The sequence below is a fragment of the Scardinius erythrophthalmus genome (assembly GCF_964197995.2).
Source record: "Scardinius erythrophthalmus genome assembly, chromosome: 5".
Taxonomy (NCBI): domain Eukaryota; kingdom Metazoa; phylum Chordata; class Actinopteri; order Cypriniformes; family Leuciscidae; genus Scardinius; species Scardinius erythrophthalmus.
The window spans coordinates 53,145,550-53,161,549 of record NC_138225.1 but is presented as its reverse complement, the minus strand read 5'-3'; the positions used below and the strand labels follow the sequence as shown (position 1 = coordinate 53,161,549).

The window sequence follows — 16,000 nt, the reverse complement described above, 5'->3', positions numbered from 1 at the left end:
TCCTCCTCTCTACCTCCTCCTCCTCCTCCTCTTCCTCCACCTCCTATTCCTCCTATCGTCCTCCTCCTCTCTACCTCCTCCTCCTCTTCATCCTCCTCCTCCTCCTTTTCCTCCTCTTCCTCCTCCTCCTTCTCCACCTCCTATTTGTCCTCCTCCACCTCCACTTCATCATCATCTTCCTCCTCCTCCTACTCCACATCCACATCCTATTCCTCCTCCTCCACTTCCTCCTCCTTCTTATCCTCCTCTTCCACCTCCCCTTCCTCCGCCTCTTCCTCCTCCTCCACCTCCTATTCCTTCTCCACCTCCTATTCCTCCTCCACCTCCTATTTCTCCTCCACCTTCTCCTCTTCCTTCTCTTCTTCCTCCTCCTCCTACTCCACCTCCTATTCCTCCTTCTCCACCTCCACCTCCTCTTCCTCCTCCTTCTCTTCCCCCTCCTCCTCTCCTCATCAGCATCCTCCTATTCCTGTTCATCATCATCCTCTTCCTCCTCCTCCTACTCCACCTCCTATTCCTCCTCCTCTTCCTCATCATCCTTCTCTTCCACCTCCTCTTCCACCTCCACTTCATCCTCCTCTTCCTCCTGCTTCTACTCCAACCTCCTCTTCCTCCTCCTCCTCCTCCTCCTCTGCTCCCACCTCCTCCTCCTCCTCTTCCACCTCCACTTCATCATCCTCTTCCTCCTCCTCCTACTCCACCTCCTCTTCCTCCTCCTTCTCTTCCCCCTCCTCCTCTCCCATCATCATCCTCCTATTCCTGTTCATCATCATCCTCTTCCTCCTCCTCCTCCTCCACCTCCTACTCCACCTCCTATTCCTCCTCCTCTTCCTCATCCTCCTTCTCTTCCACCTCCTCTTCCACCTCCACTTCATCCTCCTCTTCCTCCTCCTTCTACTCCAACCTCCTCTTCCTCCTCCTCCTCCTCCTCTGCTCCCAACTCCTCTGCTCCCACCTCCTCTTCATCCTCCTCCTCCTCCACCTCCACCTCCACCTCCACATCCTCCTTCTCCTCCTCATCCTCCTCTTCCACCTCCACTTCATCATCCTCTTCCTCCTCCTCCTACTCCACCTCCACCTCCTCTTCCTCCTCCTTCTCTTCCCCCTCCTCCTCTCCCCATCATCATCCTCCTATTCCTGTTCAACATCATCCTCTTCCTCCTCCTCCTACTCCACCTCCTATTCATCCTCCTCTTCCTCTTCCTCATCCTCCTTCTCTTCCACCTCCTCCTCCTCTTCCACCTCCACTTCATCCTCCTCTTCCTCCTCCTTCTACTCCAACCTCCTCCTCCTCTGCTCCCTCTTCCTCCTCCTCCTCCTCTGCTCCCACCTCCTATTCATCCTCCTCTTCCTCCTCCTCCTCCTCTTCCACCTCCTCTTCCACCTCCACTTCATCCTCCACCTCCTCCTCCACCTCCTCTTCCTCCTCCTCCACCTCCTCTTCCTCCTCCACATCCTCTTCCTCCTCCACCTCCTCTTCCACCTCCTCTTCCACCTCCTCTTCCACCTCCTCTTCCTCCTCCTCTTCCTCCTCCACCTCTTCATCCTCTTCTTCCTCCTCCTCCTCCTCCTCTTCTTCCTCCTCCTCCTTCTCCTCTTCCTCCTCCTCCTCCTCTTCCACCTCCTCTTCCTCTTCCACCTCCTCTTCCTCTTCCACCTCCTCCTCCTCTTCCTCCTCCTCCTCCTCCTCCTCTGCTCCAGCCTCCTTTTCATCCTCCTCTTCCTCCTCTTCCTCCTCCTCCTCCTCCTCCTCCTCCTCCTCTACCTCCTCTCCTCCTCTTCCTCCTCCTCCTCCTCCTCGTGTTTGCCTGTCATGCTAAAATCCAGCATAATGACTCATTCCATTGCCAGGCACAGTGTGGACGGGAATGTTCAGGGGAATCGTCTGTGGAGCGCAGAGAACAGATGCTATTATTCACAACTGCACATCTGTTCAGCCATCTCAAGGACGTATCAGCTCTCAATTAAGATCTTTCCCCACATAATCACATTGTTTTGTGTCTGCCAAGGGTTCTGCGCACGAACACTGCAAACTAACATGAAAATCAACCCGTGTGCATTTCTACTAGCAGAGACAGTTCATCACAGTATCCTTCATGATAGATTTCTGATGCAAGCCTATGTATGGCTTGTGCCATTATGCTTATTCATAATGTCCAGATGATCTGGACCAGATCTGTTTGTTTATGCAAAAATTGCAAATGATTTGCATTTGAAACATGTTTGTCTGCCAAATATAAGTCAGGGTTCTACAAATAATGTATAAAGCCATTCTACTGTCACAAAGATATCATCTGTAGACCCTTGTGATTTGTTGTAAAGTCAGTCTCTTAAAAATATCAGCTAATTTGACCATTTTCACATGGCCAGGTTAGTCGAGGATAGGTTGCCACAATGGACAAAATCAGAGATGTATACTTCCTTGTGAAGAAAGTGTGCTTACTTGTATTGAATGTGCACTTGTAGTGTACTTCAAATTTTATTTACAGAAAATATAACATTAATTAAATAAAAGTGGCTTTAAGTGTACTTTCATTTTCAACACAAACACAACAACATAAAACACTAATATTTACAGTAGTTTTCTCCTTCACACTTAAAAGCCATGATGTGTTAAAGCAATAGTTTATCATCTAATCTCAAATTCTTTACTGGCCGGTGTAGTATAACAAGATCTGAGAGATAAGAGGGAACAAGACCAATTAAAAATAAAATAAAAATATTAATATGGCCTTGAAGTTGATCATGATACTCTGCCAGTATAAACGTACTAAACAGAGACTGAAATCACAATTACAGGAGTGGCCATTTGTACTCTGCATACACTTTATTTAATGAAATAGTCATACAATTTTACACTTTTTGAAAGTAATGAAGTGAAATTGTGAAAAAAGCATGAATTTGTAAAGTTAAAAATTAGTCAAATTTTACTTAAAATGTATTACAACTTCAGGATATCAAATAATGTATTTTTAAAATATGCTTTCAGTGCATTGTTATAATATCAGTTAAAAATATACCTACCCTATATATATATATACAGTACCAGTCAAAAGTTTGGAAACATTACTATTTTTAATGTTTTTGAAAGAAGTCTCTTATGCTCATCAAGCCTGCAGTTAAAAAAAAAAAAAAACGTAATATTATGAAATATTATTACAATTTAAAATAATGGTTCACTTTTTTAATATATTTTAAAACGTAATTTATTTTTGTGATGCAAAGCTGAATTTTCATCAGCAAGTACTCCAGTCTTTGGTGTCTTATGATCCTTCAGAAATCATTCTAATATGATGATTTGATACTCAGTTATATATATTGATAAACAGTTGTGCTGTTTAATATATTTTTTTGGAATACTTTTTTCAGGATTCATTGATGAGTAAAACGTTAACAGCATTTATTCATAAAAACAGCATTTATTCAAAATAAAAACATTTCTAACAATATAAATCGTTACCATCACCTTTTATCAATTTAACGCATCCTTGTTGAATTAAAGTATTAATTTCTTTAAAAAAATAGTTATTGTTCCCAAACTTTTCAACGGTAGTGTATATTGTTACAAAAGATTTCTATTCTAAATAAATACAGTTCTTTTGAACTTTTTATTCATCAAATAATCCTGAAAAAGTTAGTTCAAAATGCCGCCGCTAGAGTTCTTACTAGATCAAGAAAATATGATCACATAACACCGATTTTATCATCACTACATTGGTTACCTATAAAGTTCCGTATTAATTACAAGGTATTGCTACTGACTTATAAAGCCATAAACGGCTTAGCTCCAGTCTATTTAACGGATCTTCTATCGCCCTATAATCCATCGCGCTCTTTAAGATCACTAAATTCGAGGCTTTTGGTCATACCTAGGATATCCAGATCCACCAAAGGAGGGAGAGCATTTTCACATTTAGTTCCAAAACTCTGGAATAACCTTCTTGATACTGTTCGTTGCTCAGACTCGCTCTCCCAGTTTAAAACTAGATTAAAGACGCATCTCTTCAGCCAGGCATTCATGTAATATTTTTAATCTTACAGTTAAATCCGGTCTCTAGTTCATAAACGCCAGAGAAGAACTGGCCCCCGACTGAGCCTGGGCTCTCCCAAGGTTTTTTTTTGTTTTTTTTTTTCTCCATTAGGTAACCTGATGGAGTGTTTCGGTTCCTTGCCACTGTTGCCTTCGGCTTGCTCAGTTGGGGATACTTAATTTGATTAATCGATTCAACAGTGCTATTGATCAGCATTACCAAACGTGGATGTTTTACACCAGAAACAAACACTGATGTACTATTTTATTTAATACTGTGAAGCTGCTTTGATACAATCTGTATTGTATGGAAGCCCGTTTCCGCCACGTTGAGTAAAAAAAAAAAAGATTCTTTAAGTCATAATAATGAGAAAGTTTCTCATAATAATGACTTAACATCTCGTAATAATGAGAAACTTTCTCATAATAATGACTTAACATCTCGTAATAATGAGAAACTTTCTTGTAATAATGAGAAACTTTCTCGAAATAATGACTTAACATCTCGTAATAATGAGAAACTTTCTCATAATAATGACTTAACATCTCGTAATAATGAGAAACTTTCTCATAATAATGACTTAACATCTCGTAATAATGAGAAACTTTCTCATAATAATGACTTAACATCACGTAATAATGAGAAACTTTCTCATAATAATGACTTAACATCTCGTAATAATGAGAAACTTTCTCATAATAATGACTTAACATCTCGTAATAATGAGAAACTTTCTCATAATAATGACTTAACATCACGTAATAATGAGAAACTTTCTCATAATAATGACTTAACATCACGTAATAATGAGAAACTTTCTCATAATAATGACTTAACATCTCGTAATAATGAGAAACTTTCTCGTAATAATGAGAAACTTTCTCGTAATAATGACTTAACATCTCGTAATAATGAGAAACTTTCTCGTAATAATGACTTAACATCTCGTAATAATGAGAAACTTTCTCATAATAATGACTTAACATCTCGTAATAATGAGAAACTTTCTCGTAATAATGAGAAACTTTCTCGTAATAATGACTTAACATCTCGTAATAATGAGAAACTTTCTCATAATAATGACTTAACATCTCATAATAATGAGAAACTTTCTCGTAATAATGAGAAACTTTCTCGTAATAATGACTTAACATCTCGTAATAATGAGAAACTTTCTCGTAATAATGACTTAACATCTCGTAATAATGAGAAACTTTCTCATAATAATGACTTAACATCTCGTAATAATGAGAAACTTTCTCGAAATAATGACTTAACATCTCGTAATAATGAGAAACTTTCTCATAATAATGTATGGAAGCCCATTCCTATGGAAGCCCATTCCCGCCACATAAGAAAAAAAAACGAACATAAAAACTCGAAATTATGACATTCTTAAGTCATTAATGACATAAAATGTCGAATTTATGATTTACTAAATCGAAATTATGACTTTAAAAGTCATAATTATGTGATAAAAAGTCAAACTTTTGACATACCAAGTCGAAATTTTGACATACTAAGTCGAAATTATGAGATTAAAAAGTCGAAATTATGACTTTAAAAGTCAAAATTATGACATAACTAAATCAAAATTATGACTTGCCGACTGGCACGCTCATTGATCTGACGCACGCGACCCGACACATGATGAATTATGAACAGATTAAGGAGTATTTCGATCGTGGTTTTACAAATGATGAAATTCTTGCCGTACTAGCTGAACGGCATGGAATAGCTCTGAGCAAATGCACTCTAGAGAGGATTTTAAGCACTTTGGCGCAGAAAGAACAAAACGGATGTGGCGGAGGTGGCAGCTTTCATAGAACAACAACTTCAAACATCTGGGCAATGTCATGGCTATAGATGGATGCACCAAAAATGTTGGATGAATGGGACAGTAACTGATAGGGAAACAGTGAGAGTTCTGCTGTATGGAGCTTATAATATGACAATATGATTTGAATTTGAATTGTGTAAATTTGAATTATTTAGGCTACAAGACGTGTAATCTAACAAATTGGAATTTTATGTGGTATTTTAAATAGTTCTGAATTTGATTTCTTTAAACGAATATTGAACATTTGAAATTTAACGAATTGAAATTATATGTTTATGGCTGAATTTATTAGACATGCATTTTCAAACAGCTATTTTTTTGTTCTGAATTCTTAGCCTGCAAATATTCAGTTTTAAAAAATACAGATTCAAGTTTTCAAGATGAAGAAGAAATCCAGAACTTCAAATTCTGGAAAAGTCGAACAGAGCATTTTGGCTGCCGCAAACGCGGTGGTGGTTCAAGAGAATCCGTGTATCTTTCGTTCAGTCGTTTTTATTATTATTTAATATTAAGAGTAGAAAAATGAGAAAACAGCTTGAGTATAGATTTCTAATATTCTAGTAGGCCTAATAGTCCTCTGCTGCAGCAGTTGCACGGAGCTTACAAAACTTAACGCGTGTATTGCAACTAGGCAACATTTTCTCATCAAACAACTAGACTAACAAATGGCTCGGTACAACAGAAGAGCCTAGACAGGACTTTCTCTCTGTGTAGACCAGCAGTTGGTCTGAATTTGCTATAACCTATACTGTAGCCTATTTTCCGGACTGTAGGCTAACGCGTTTCTGTGATTTATTCCAAAGTGACTCAGACATATATAATGCATTTAACGTTAAATAATCTAAATGTTGACTTTCAAAATTAGGCACGCCAAGAAGGCTATTCACTGTATTTTGGTTAATTTTTGGTGAGCACCAAAAATATCTAAAGAGACCGAGACGCGCTAAAGCAGCGCATCATGTTGTTTTATTTGTTTTCCAATGGCATGATATTTTGTAGTAATTTTGAATGTAGGCCTACACAAATAAAAATATAGCATATTTACTGTTTCGAATGATGTCATATTATCTGTATGACTATAAATAACAGAGTCTTAAGTTATTTCCCAACAGTGGATCAAATCCAAGAGATGGCGCAGGCGCATCGCGCTCTCACACAACATAGTATCAGTTCTGGCATTGCTTCATATCGCAGACTGCTCATTATCAAAATAAAACACAGTCAACCAAACATATAAAAAGTTATTCTGCCTAATTTAATTGGTCTGTTGTACAATATAAAGGGCAAGCTGTGCCGCACAGTCCTACTTGTTATTCCAAACATGTCCCTTGCTGTGAAGACGCCGATTTAGCCTATAGGCCTACGTGTATTTTGGGACTCGACAGAATGACGCCTTCTTTATATTAATAGATAGCATCCACATGTTACATTGCAAATATGAAAACTTTTGACTGAATGCCAGATGCGCGACCCTTTCGATTTAAATAAATTTGTTTAGGCTTGGCATTTAAAATAGGCTAAATGTTGTTTGTAATAAAGGGCACATAGGCTATTTTATAGGCTATGCAGCCTATATATTATTTTATTATACATGGCTACTTCTTTTCATTCTTGTTGTTTTCTGCATTCATTTAAGGATTTGTCATACAGTAAGGGAAAGTAAAGGCTACACATAGCCTACTACATGTTAATCGTGTTTATCATGTAAATGTTGTATTTTATTTACAGGTCTTTTACACTATTGCTGAATAGGCTCATATTAAAATGCGTTTTTTTACGACGATGTGACGCGCGCGCGTTTCTCTCTCATGATCCGGTGTGACTTGCACTTGCACTCAGGTGCATGCGACTTATTTTCTGGCAAATACGGTCAGTTAAAAAATGTGGCTGTATTACAAAATGCATAGAGTGGAGACCAATTTGGGCAACCCCCACCCACATTTGGGCTTAATCACTGTTATTATTAGGGGGTCCTTGGAACAGCGGCGGTTTCTTCATTAGGGCGATCGGGCGACGCACCACTAAAGTGTGAAAGGGACTTTTTCAATCACTATCTCATTCAACCACAGAGTTACGCTAGCAGTCACTCACTGTTGTTCTGCCTCTGGATATAGTCCAATCAGCGCCGAGTCACGTTCTGTTGAGTACCGCCTCTTTTTGGGCGATTTCACTCTGGCTGAGAATCGCCAGAGCCCGTCTACGGAGAGCCTTGGCACTCCCTATTCAGCCCCATTGTATTGATTTTGGTTGCAGTTCCATTAGAATTCCACTGGGGGTGATCGCGAGCGAGTGCAGACTGAATGGGAGTCAATGGGGCTAGACGGCTAAATGTGTCTCTTTCACCCGATTGCTGTTGAGAAATCTCAGATTTTATTGTAGGCTTTGCAAGTTCAACATGGGTTATAGGTCGAAAGTTGAATGAACGAGTACTTATTTCTTTTCGATTTCTTACAGGTTGAGTTGTTGTTGCCCATAACACGCTAGCATTCTGCTAATGACGTCAGCATTCTGACGTCATTGACATTTTAAAAGACTTTTTAAACCAAATAAGTGGCTCTAAAAAATCTAACACCCAGCAATGTGTAATTTCTTTGCATCTCCTTTCGAATACAACATTCAAATTACTAGACAAAAAATTATATCCTGAGAAAAGTGGATTTTGAGGGTTTTTCGCCATAGACCTCCATTCATTCTGCACTCGCTCGCGAGCGCCCCCGCATGGACAGAGACGTGTTACTGCAGCCAGTCCAGAAACCGGAAGTAAGCAGAGAGTGCCAATTCTCTTCCTATTAGACATTCTCTGGAATCGCCCAGAGTCTTCCCATAGACTTACATTCAAAGATTTTTTTTTTCGAACTGCAGGCACTGCAATGCATTCTCTATGGGTTCCGGGAGGGCTCGCACTAACGTGCTTTCGTCATCATACGTAACCTTAACTTGTGCAGCGATTGGTGGAAACAAATGTACCTCTAATAGTATTTAGCCATAAGCTGAAGTGACATCCAATAATTTCCTCAGTGCATAACTTACATTTCACGGACATATTCTCCATCTGTAAATGTTAGAAAGTCCAGTTTGCTGTCATGAGTGGGCGAGCTTTCTGCAAGCTATACTTCCGTGAACGAGCGCCCCCGCGTGCATGCGCGCCGAACAGGAGCAGGAACAATAGGAGCGCAATTATTCTGACTAAAATATACATTAGCACTAAATTATAAATATATTTAGCTAAAACATTTGTTGTTGAATATTTGTTGTTGTTGGTGAACATAATTGTGCTAGAGAATTTCAAACCTACATGTGTATTTTTATGATATTAGCTTTTTTTTTTTTTTTGGTTTAGTAAATTTAACTACTTTAAAAAGCATTATTTTGTTTTTAGATTGTAATGTTGCAATGTTAGAATGTAATGTGATTTGACCCCTTTTTGGATAGACTGCAGATAGACAGCAACACTATGTTTGTTTTTATAACCTTCAATATGAACATTGTTTGTAGGACAATATCGATCAGGATATATATATATTTTTTTAATTAAATACAGGTTTTTTTTTATTCAAATAGAGAAATAATAATTAAATACTCAGATTATACCATACATCGCCATTTAGCCCAAAAATTCAGATTTATTTGGCAATTGGCTACCCTACCAGCTGAAGTTTTAGCTAAACTTTAGGCTAATGATAGCTACATTATTATCACTGTTAAATTGTTATTTAACAATAAGCCTACATTCAGTCCTGAATTAAAAATTCAGTTTGTTGTGCCCCCCCAAATTTTTTTAGCACCAGCCGCCACTGCCTTGGAAATGTAGGTGTAGACAAAATCAGTTATGTTTATTTCATAAATATGAACGTCTCGCATCTCCCGCAGACACTAGCCATTAGTCTACTTCTTTGGCCTATTTTTTTTTTAGCTGGCCAATTCTCAAAATCTGTGTGGAAAAGCTGCGGATCGCGGAGAGAACGCACAATGGCTTTGCTTTAGAAGTTTTTTTTATTTAGTTTTTAGTTTTTTTATTATTATTTATTTTGGAAGTTTAGTTGCCAGAGAAAATAACACACAGTTTTGTTTGACATCAATTGATACTCAATATTAATTAAATAAATAAATAAATAAATAAATAAATGTAATGTCAGAGAATGCACAAAGCGTATCCTTTTGAGATGTAAATTGTAATACGTTTTAATTAAAATAAAACACAAGGCCTACATCATAAAACTCAAAAGATTATGTATTTTAATATCTCTGATAGTCAGTCTGAATGACAGTTCATGATCGAAATACTCCTTAATCTGTTCATAATTCATTCATGTGTCGGGTCGCGTGCGTCAGATCAATGAGCGTGCCAGTCGGCAAGTCATAATGTCGATTTAGTTATGTCATAATTTTGACTTTTAAAGTCATAATTTTTACTTTTAAAGTCATAATTTCGACTTTTTAATCTCATAATTTCGATTTGGTATGTCACAAATTTTGACTTTTTATCTCATAATTACGACTTTTAAAGTCATAATTTCGACTTAGTATGTCAAAATTTCGACTTGGTTTGTCAAAAGTTTGACTTTTTATCACATAATTATGACTTTTAAAGTCATAATTTCGATTTAGTAAATCATAAATTCTACATTTTATGTCATAATAATGACTTAAGAATGTCATAATTTCGAGTTTTTATGCTAGTTTTTTTTTCTTATGTGGCGGGAATGGGCTTCCATATTATTACGAGAAAGTTTCTCATTATTGCGAGATGTTAAGTCATTATTATGAGAAAGCTTCTCATTATTACGAGATGTTAAGTCATTATTACGAGAAAGCTTCTCATTATTACGAGATGTTAAGTCATTATTACGAGAAAGTTTCTCATTATTACGAGATGTTAAGTCATTATTACGAGAAAGTTTCTCATTATTACGAGATGTTAAGTCATTATTACGAGAAAGTTTCTCATTATTACGAGATGTTAAGTCATTATTATGAGAAAGCTTCTCATTATTACGAGATGTTAAGTCATTATTACGAGAAAGTTTCTCATTATTACGAGATGTTAAGTCATTATTACGAGAAAGTTTCTCATTATTACGAGATGTTAAGTCATTATTACGAGAAAGTTTCTCATTATTACAAGATGTTAAGTCATTATTACGAGAAAGTTTCTCATTATTACGAGATGTTAAGTCATTATTACGAGAAAGTTTCTCATTATTACGAGATGTTAAGTCATTATTACGAGAAAGTTTCTCATTATTACGAGATGTTAAGTCATTATTATGAGAAAGCTTCTCATTATTACGAGATGTTAAGTCATTATTACGAGAAAGTTTCTCATTATTACGAGATGTTAAGTCATTATTACGAGAAAGTTTCTCATTATTACGAGATGTTAAGTCATTATTACGAGAAAGTTTCTCATTATTACGAGATGTTAAGTCATTATTACGAGAAAGTTTCTCATTATTACAAGATGTTAAGTCATTATTACGAGAAAGTTTCTCATTATTACGAGATGTTAAGTCATTATTACGAGAAAGTTTCTCATTATTACGAGATGTTAAGTCATTATTATGAGAAAGTTTCTCATTATTACGAGATGTTAAGTCATTATTATGAGAAAGCTTCTCATTATTACGAGATGTTAAGTCATTATTACGAGAAAGCTTCTCATTATTACGAGATGTTAAGTCATTATTACGCGAAAGTTTCTCATTATTACGAGATGTTAAGTCATTATTATGAGAAAGTTTCTCATTATTACGAGATGTTAAGTCATTATTATGAGAAAGCTTCTCATTATTACGAGATGTTAAGTCATTATTACGAGAAAGCTTCTCATTATTACGAGATGTTAAGTCATTATTACGCGAAAGTTTCTCATTATTACGAGATGTTAAGTCATTATTACGAGAAAGTTTCTCATTATTACGAGATGTTAAGTCATTATTATGAGAAAGTTTCTCATTATTGCGAGATGTTAAGTCATTATTATGAGAAAGCTTCTCATTATTACGAGATGTTAAGTCATTATTACGAGAAAGTTTCTCATTATTACGAGATGTTAAGTCATTATTACGCGAAAGTTTCTCATTATTACGAGATGTTAAGTCATTATTATGAGAAAGTTTCTCATTATTACGAGATGTTAAGTCATTATTACGAGAAAGTTTCTCATTATTACGAGATGTTAAGTCATTATTACGAGAAAGCTTCTCATTATTACGAGATGTTAAGTCATTATTATGAGAAAGTTTCTCATTATTACGAGATGTTAAGTCATTATTACGAGAAAGTTTCTCATTATTGCGAGATGTTAAGTCATTATTACGAGAAAACTTCTCATTATTACGAGATGTTAAGTCATTATTACGCGAAAGTTTCTCATTATTACGAGATGTTAAGTCATTATTATGAGAAAGTTTCTCATTATTACGAGATGTTAAGTCATTACGAGAAAGTTTCTCATTATTACGAGATGTTAAGTCATTATTACGAGAAAGCTTCTCATTATTACGAGATGTTAAGTCATTATTACGCGAAAGTTTCTCATTATTACGAGATGTTAAGTCATTATTATGAGAAAGTTTCTCATTATTACGAGATGTTAAGTCATTATTACGAGAAAGCTTCTCATTATTACGAGATGTTAAGTCATTATTATGAGAAAGTTTCTCATTATTACGCGATGTTAAGTCATTATTATGAGAAAGTTTCTCATTATTATGAGAAAGTTTCTCATTATTATGACTTAAAGAATCTTTTTTTTTACTCAATGTGGCGGAAACGGGCTTCCATAGTATTGTGAAAAGCGCTATATAAATAAAGTTGACTTGACTTGACTTGACTTGAAAAAAGTATCTCAGGTTATAAAAAAAATATTAAGCAGCACAACTGTTTCCAACATTGATCATAAATCATCATATTAGAATGATTTCTGAAGGATCATAAGACACCAAAGACTGGAGTACTTGCTAATGAAAATTCAGCTTTGCATCACAAAAATAAATTACATTTTAAAATATATTAAACAGCACAACTGTTTCCATCATTGATAATAACTGAGTATCAAATCATCATATTAGAATGATTTCTGAAGGATCATAAGACACCAAAGACTGGAGTACTTGCTGATGAAAATTCAGCTTTGCATCACAAAAATAAATTACATTTTAAAATATATTAAAAAACTGAACCATTATTTTAAATTGTAATAATATTTCATAATATTACTGTTTTTTTTTTGTTGTTTTTTTTTTTTACTGCAGGCTTGATGAGCATAAGAGACTTCTTTCAAAAACATTAAAAATAGTAATGTTTCCAAACTTTTGACTGGTACTGTATATATATATAAATGTATTTTGTTAAATACATTTAATAAAAATGTAGATTTCTGATGCAAGCCTATGTATGGCTTGTGCCATTATGCTTATTCATAATGTCCAGATGATCTGGACCAGATTTGTTTGTTTATGCAAAAATTGCAAATGATTTGCATTTGAAACATGTTTGTCTGCCAAATATAAGTCAGGGTTCTACAAATAATGTATAAAGCCATTCTACTGTCACAAAGATATCATCTGTAGACCCTTGTGATTTGTTGTAAAGTCAGTCTCTTAAAAATATCAGCTAATTTGACCATTTTCACATGGCCAGGTTAGTCGAGGATAGGTTGCCACAATGGACAAAATAAATGTAATATAAAAAAAAAAAACGTAATATTATGAAATATTATTACAATTTAAAATAATGGTTCACTTTTTTAATATATTTTAAAATGTAATTTATTTTTGTGATGCAAAGCTGAATTTTCATCAGCAAGTACTCCAGTCTTTGGTGTCTTATGATCCTTCAGAAATCATTCTAATATGATGATTTGATACTCAGTTATTATCAATGATGGAAACAGTTGTGCTGTTTAATATATTTTTTTGGAATACTTTTTTCAGGATTCATTGATGAGTAAAACGTTAACAGCATTTATTCATAAAAACAGCATTTATTCAAAATAAAAATATTTCTAACAATATAAATCGTTACCATCACCTTTTATCAATTTAACGCATCCTTGTTGAATTAAAGTATTAATTTCTTAAAAAAAATAGTTATTGTTCCCAAACTTTTGAACGGTAGTGTATATTGTTACAAAAGATTTCTATTCTAAATAAATACAGTTCTTTTGAACTTTTTATTCATCAAATAATCCTGAAAAAAGTATCTCAGGTTATAAAAAAAATATTAAGCAGCACAACTGTTTCCATCATTGATAATAACTGAGTATCAAATCATCATATTAGAATGATTCTGAAGGATCATTAGACACCAAAGACTGGAGTACTTGCTGATGAAAATTCAGCTTTGCATCACAAAAATAAATTACATTTTAAAGTATATTAAAAAAGTGAACCATTATTTTAAATTGTAATAATATTTCATAATATTACTGTTTTTTTTTTTTGTTTTTTTTTACTGCAGGCTTGATGAGCATAAGAGACTTCTTTCAAAAACATTAAAAATAGTAAAAAAATAGTTTCCAAACTTTTGACTGGTACTGTATATATATATAAATGTATTTTGTTAAATACATTTAATAAAAATGTAAAATACAATACATTTTCATTTGATTGCAATTAACATGCATGTTAAGTGTTTGAAAACATTACATTCAGTTTGCACTTTAATCTATTAAAACAATAATATTTCTGTAATACGTATTCTTTTCACTTCAAAAGGGCTCACATACATTTAAGCTGTTAGAGAAAGTCACACTTACTCCACTTGACAATTTTAGAATCTTAAACCATTTAAAACCAACATAAATACAAGATTATATTTCCAAGAAATAGATTTGTTCATGCATTTCTTACTTATCCTTCTGGTCATTTTGACCCACATTTTTTTGAAAAGATGAGTGTTCATCATATAGACCCTATGAACCCTATAGGACTTTTGTCGCACATGAATCACAAATACACACAAAACAAAAATGAAATGGATTCGAGGAGTTTTGTGGTTGAAATTTTAAAAAGTAACAAATCCTTCCCTCTCGGGTCAATTTGACCCCCATAGGAATGCGAGGAATGCCTCAGTACACATAGAAAAACCTAAAAATGCTAAAACTTTACCAAAAAATAATTGTATAATGTCTACATGTGTATCTGAAAGCATACTGAAGGGAACTGACTTTAGGATCCAGCGGACCCGCTCATTTGCTCCATATAGAGCTATAAGACCATCAATTGGCTAGAGTTATGAAATATCTTGGTATATGATTTATTTCCACAAGAGGTCGGCAAAGACTCCCAATGTAAGATATTTTGAGCTGAATTAAAAGGGTCATGCATGAAATTGTGAATTATTTTGAATTTAAGTTGAAAGAATGTGAGGAATGTGCTTAAATTACTATTTATTTATTATTTATTGATCAAATCTAGGTATTTTTTTTTTTTTTTTTTTTTTTTTTTTTATCTCCCAAATAAGTGCATTAAAAAATAGAAAAATATTATTAAAATAAAATAAAATAAACTTTCTGGGCAAAAAAATAAAATAAAAAATAAGTATAATTTTAGGGTTTCGGGTCATTTTGACCCGCGAGGGAAAGATGTGTTACAAAGGAAGGAGGAGGGCTAATCATAACAGGCTCTTTCCTATTGACATCACTAGTGCAGATCCAGAGTCTCAAATCTCCATAATACGTCCGGTGCACCAGTGACCTCCTCCTGTCTCTCTCCTCCAGAAGTCACGGATCAGGGTGGCCGGCGCGATCTGAAAGCTGTCCCGTTCATCATCTACCTGTCGGGTCTCCTGAAGACCCAGCTTCTGTCTGATGACCTGGTGTCCGGCGTGGAGATCCGCTGCCAGGAGAAGGGAAGCTGCCCGGACGCCTGTCACCTGTGCAGACAATCGGCCCGCGAGACGCCCAGTCCCACGCCAGTCCTGCTGGAGGTCAGCCGCGTCGTGCCGCTCTACAGCCTGGTGCAGGACAACATCACCAAAGAGGTAACTCAGGGATATATATATATACATATAAACCAGTGACATGTGTCAATTTCTTGAAATTGAGATTTATGCATCATCTGAAATCTGAATAAATAAGCTTCCCATTGATGTATGTTTTTTTAGGATAGTACAATATTTGGTC

General features: G+C 35.3%; 1 protein-coding gene across 1 annotated transcript in view; it reads left to right on the top strand.

Annotated features, from left to right (window-relative positions):
- astn2 (astrotactin 2) overlaps window positions 1–16,000 on the top strand; it is a 455,595-nt gene that overhangs the window by 381,290 nt on the left and 58,305 nt on the right. The window contains exon 17 of the mRNA XM_081365202.1: window positions 15,596–15,858. Within this exon, the coding sequence (XP_081221328.1) occupies window positions 15,596–15,858 (263 nt within the window). The remainder of the gene's footprint in view (window positions 1–15,595; window positions 15,859–16,000) is intronic.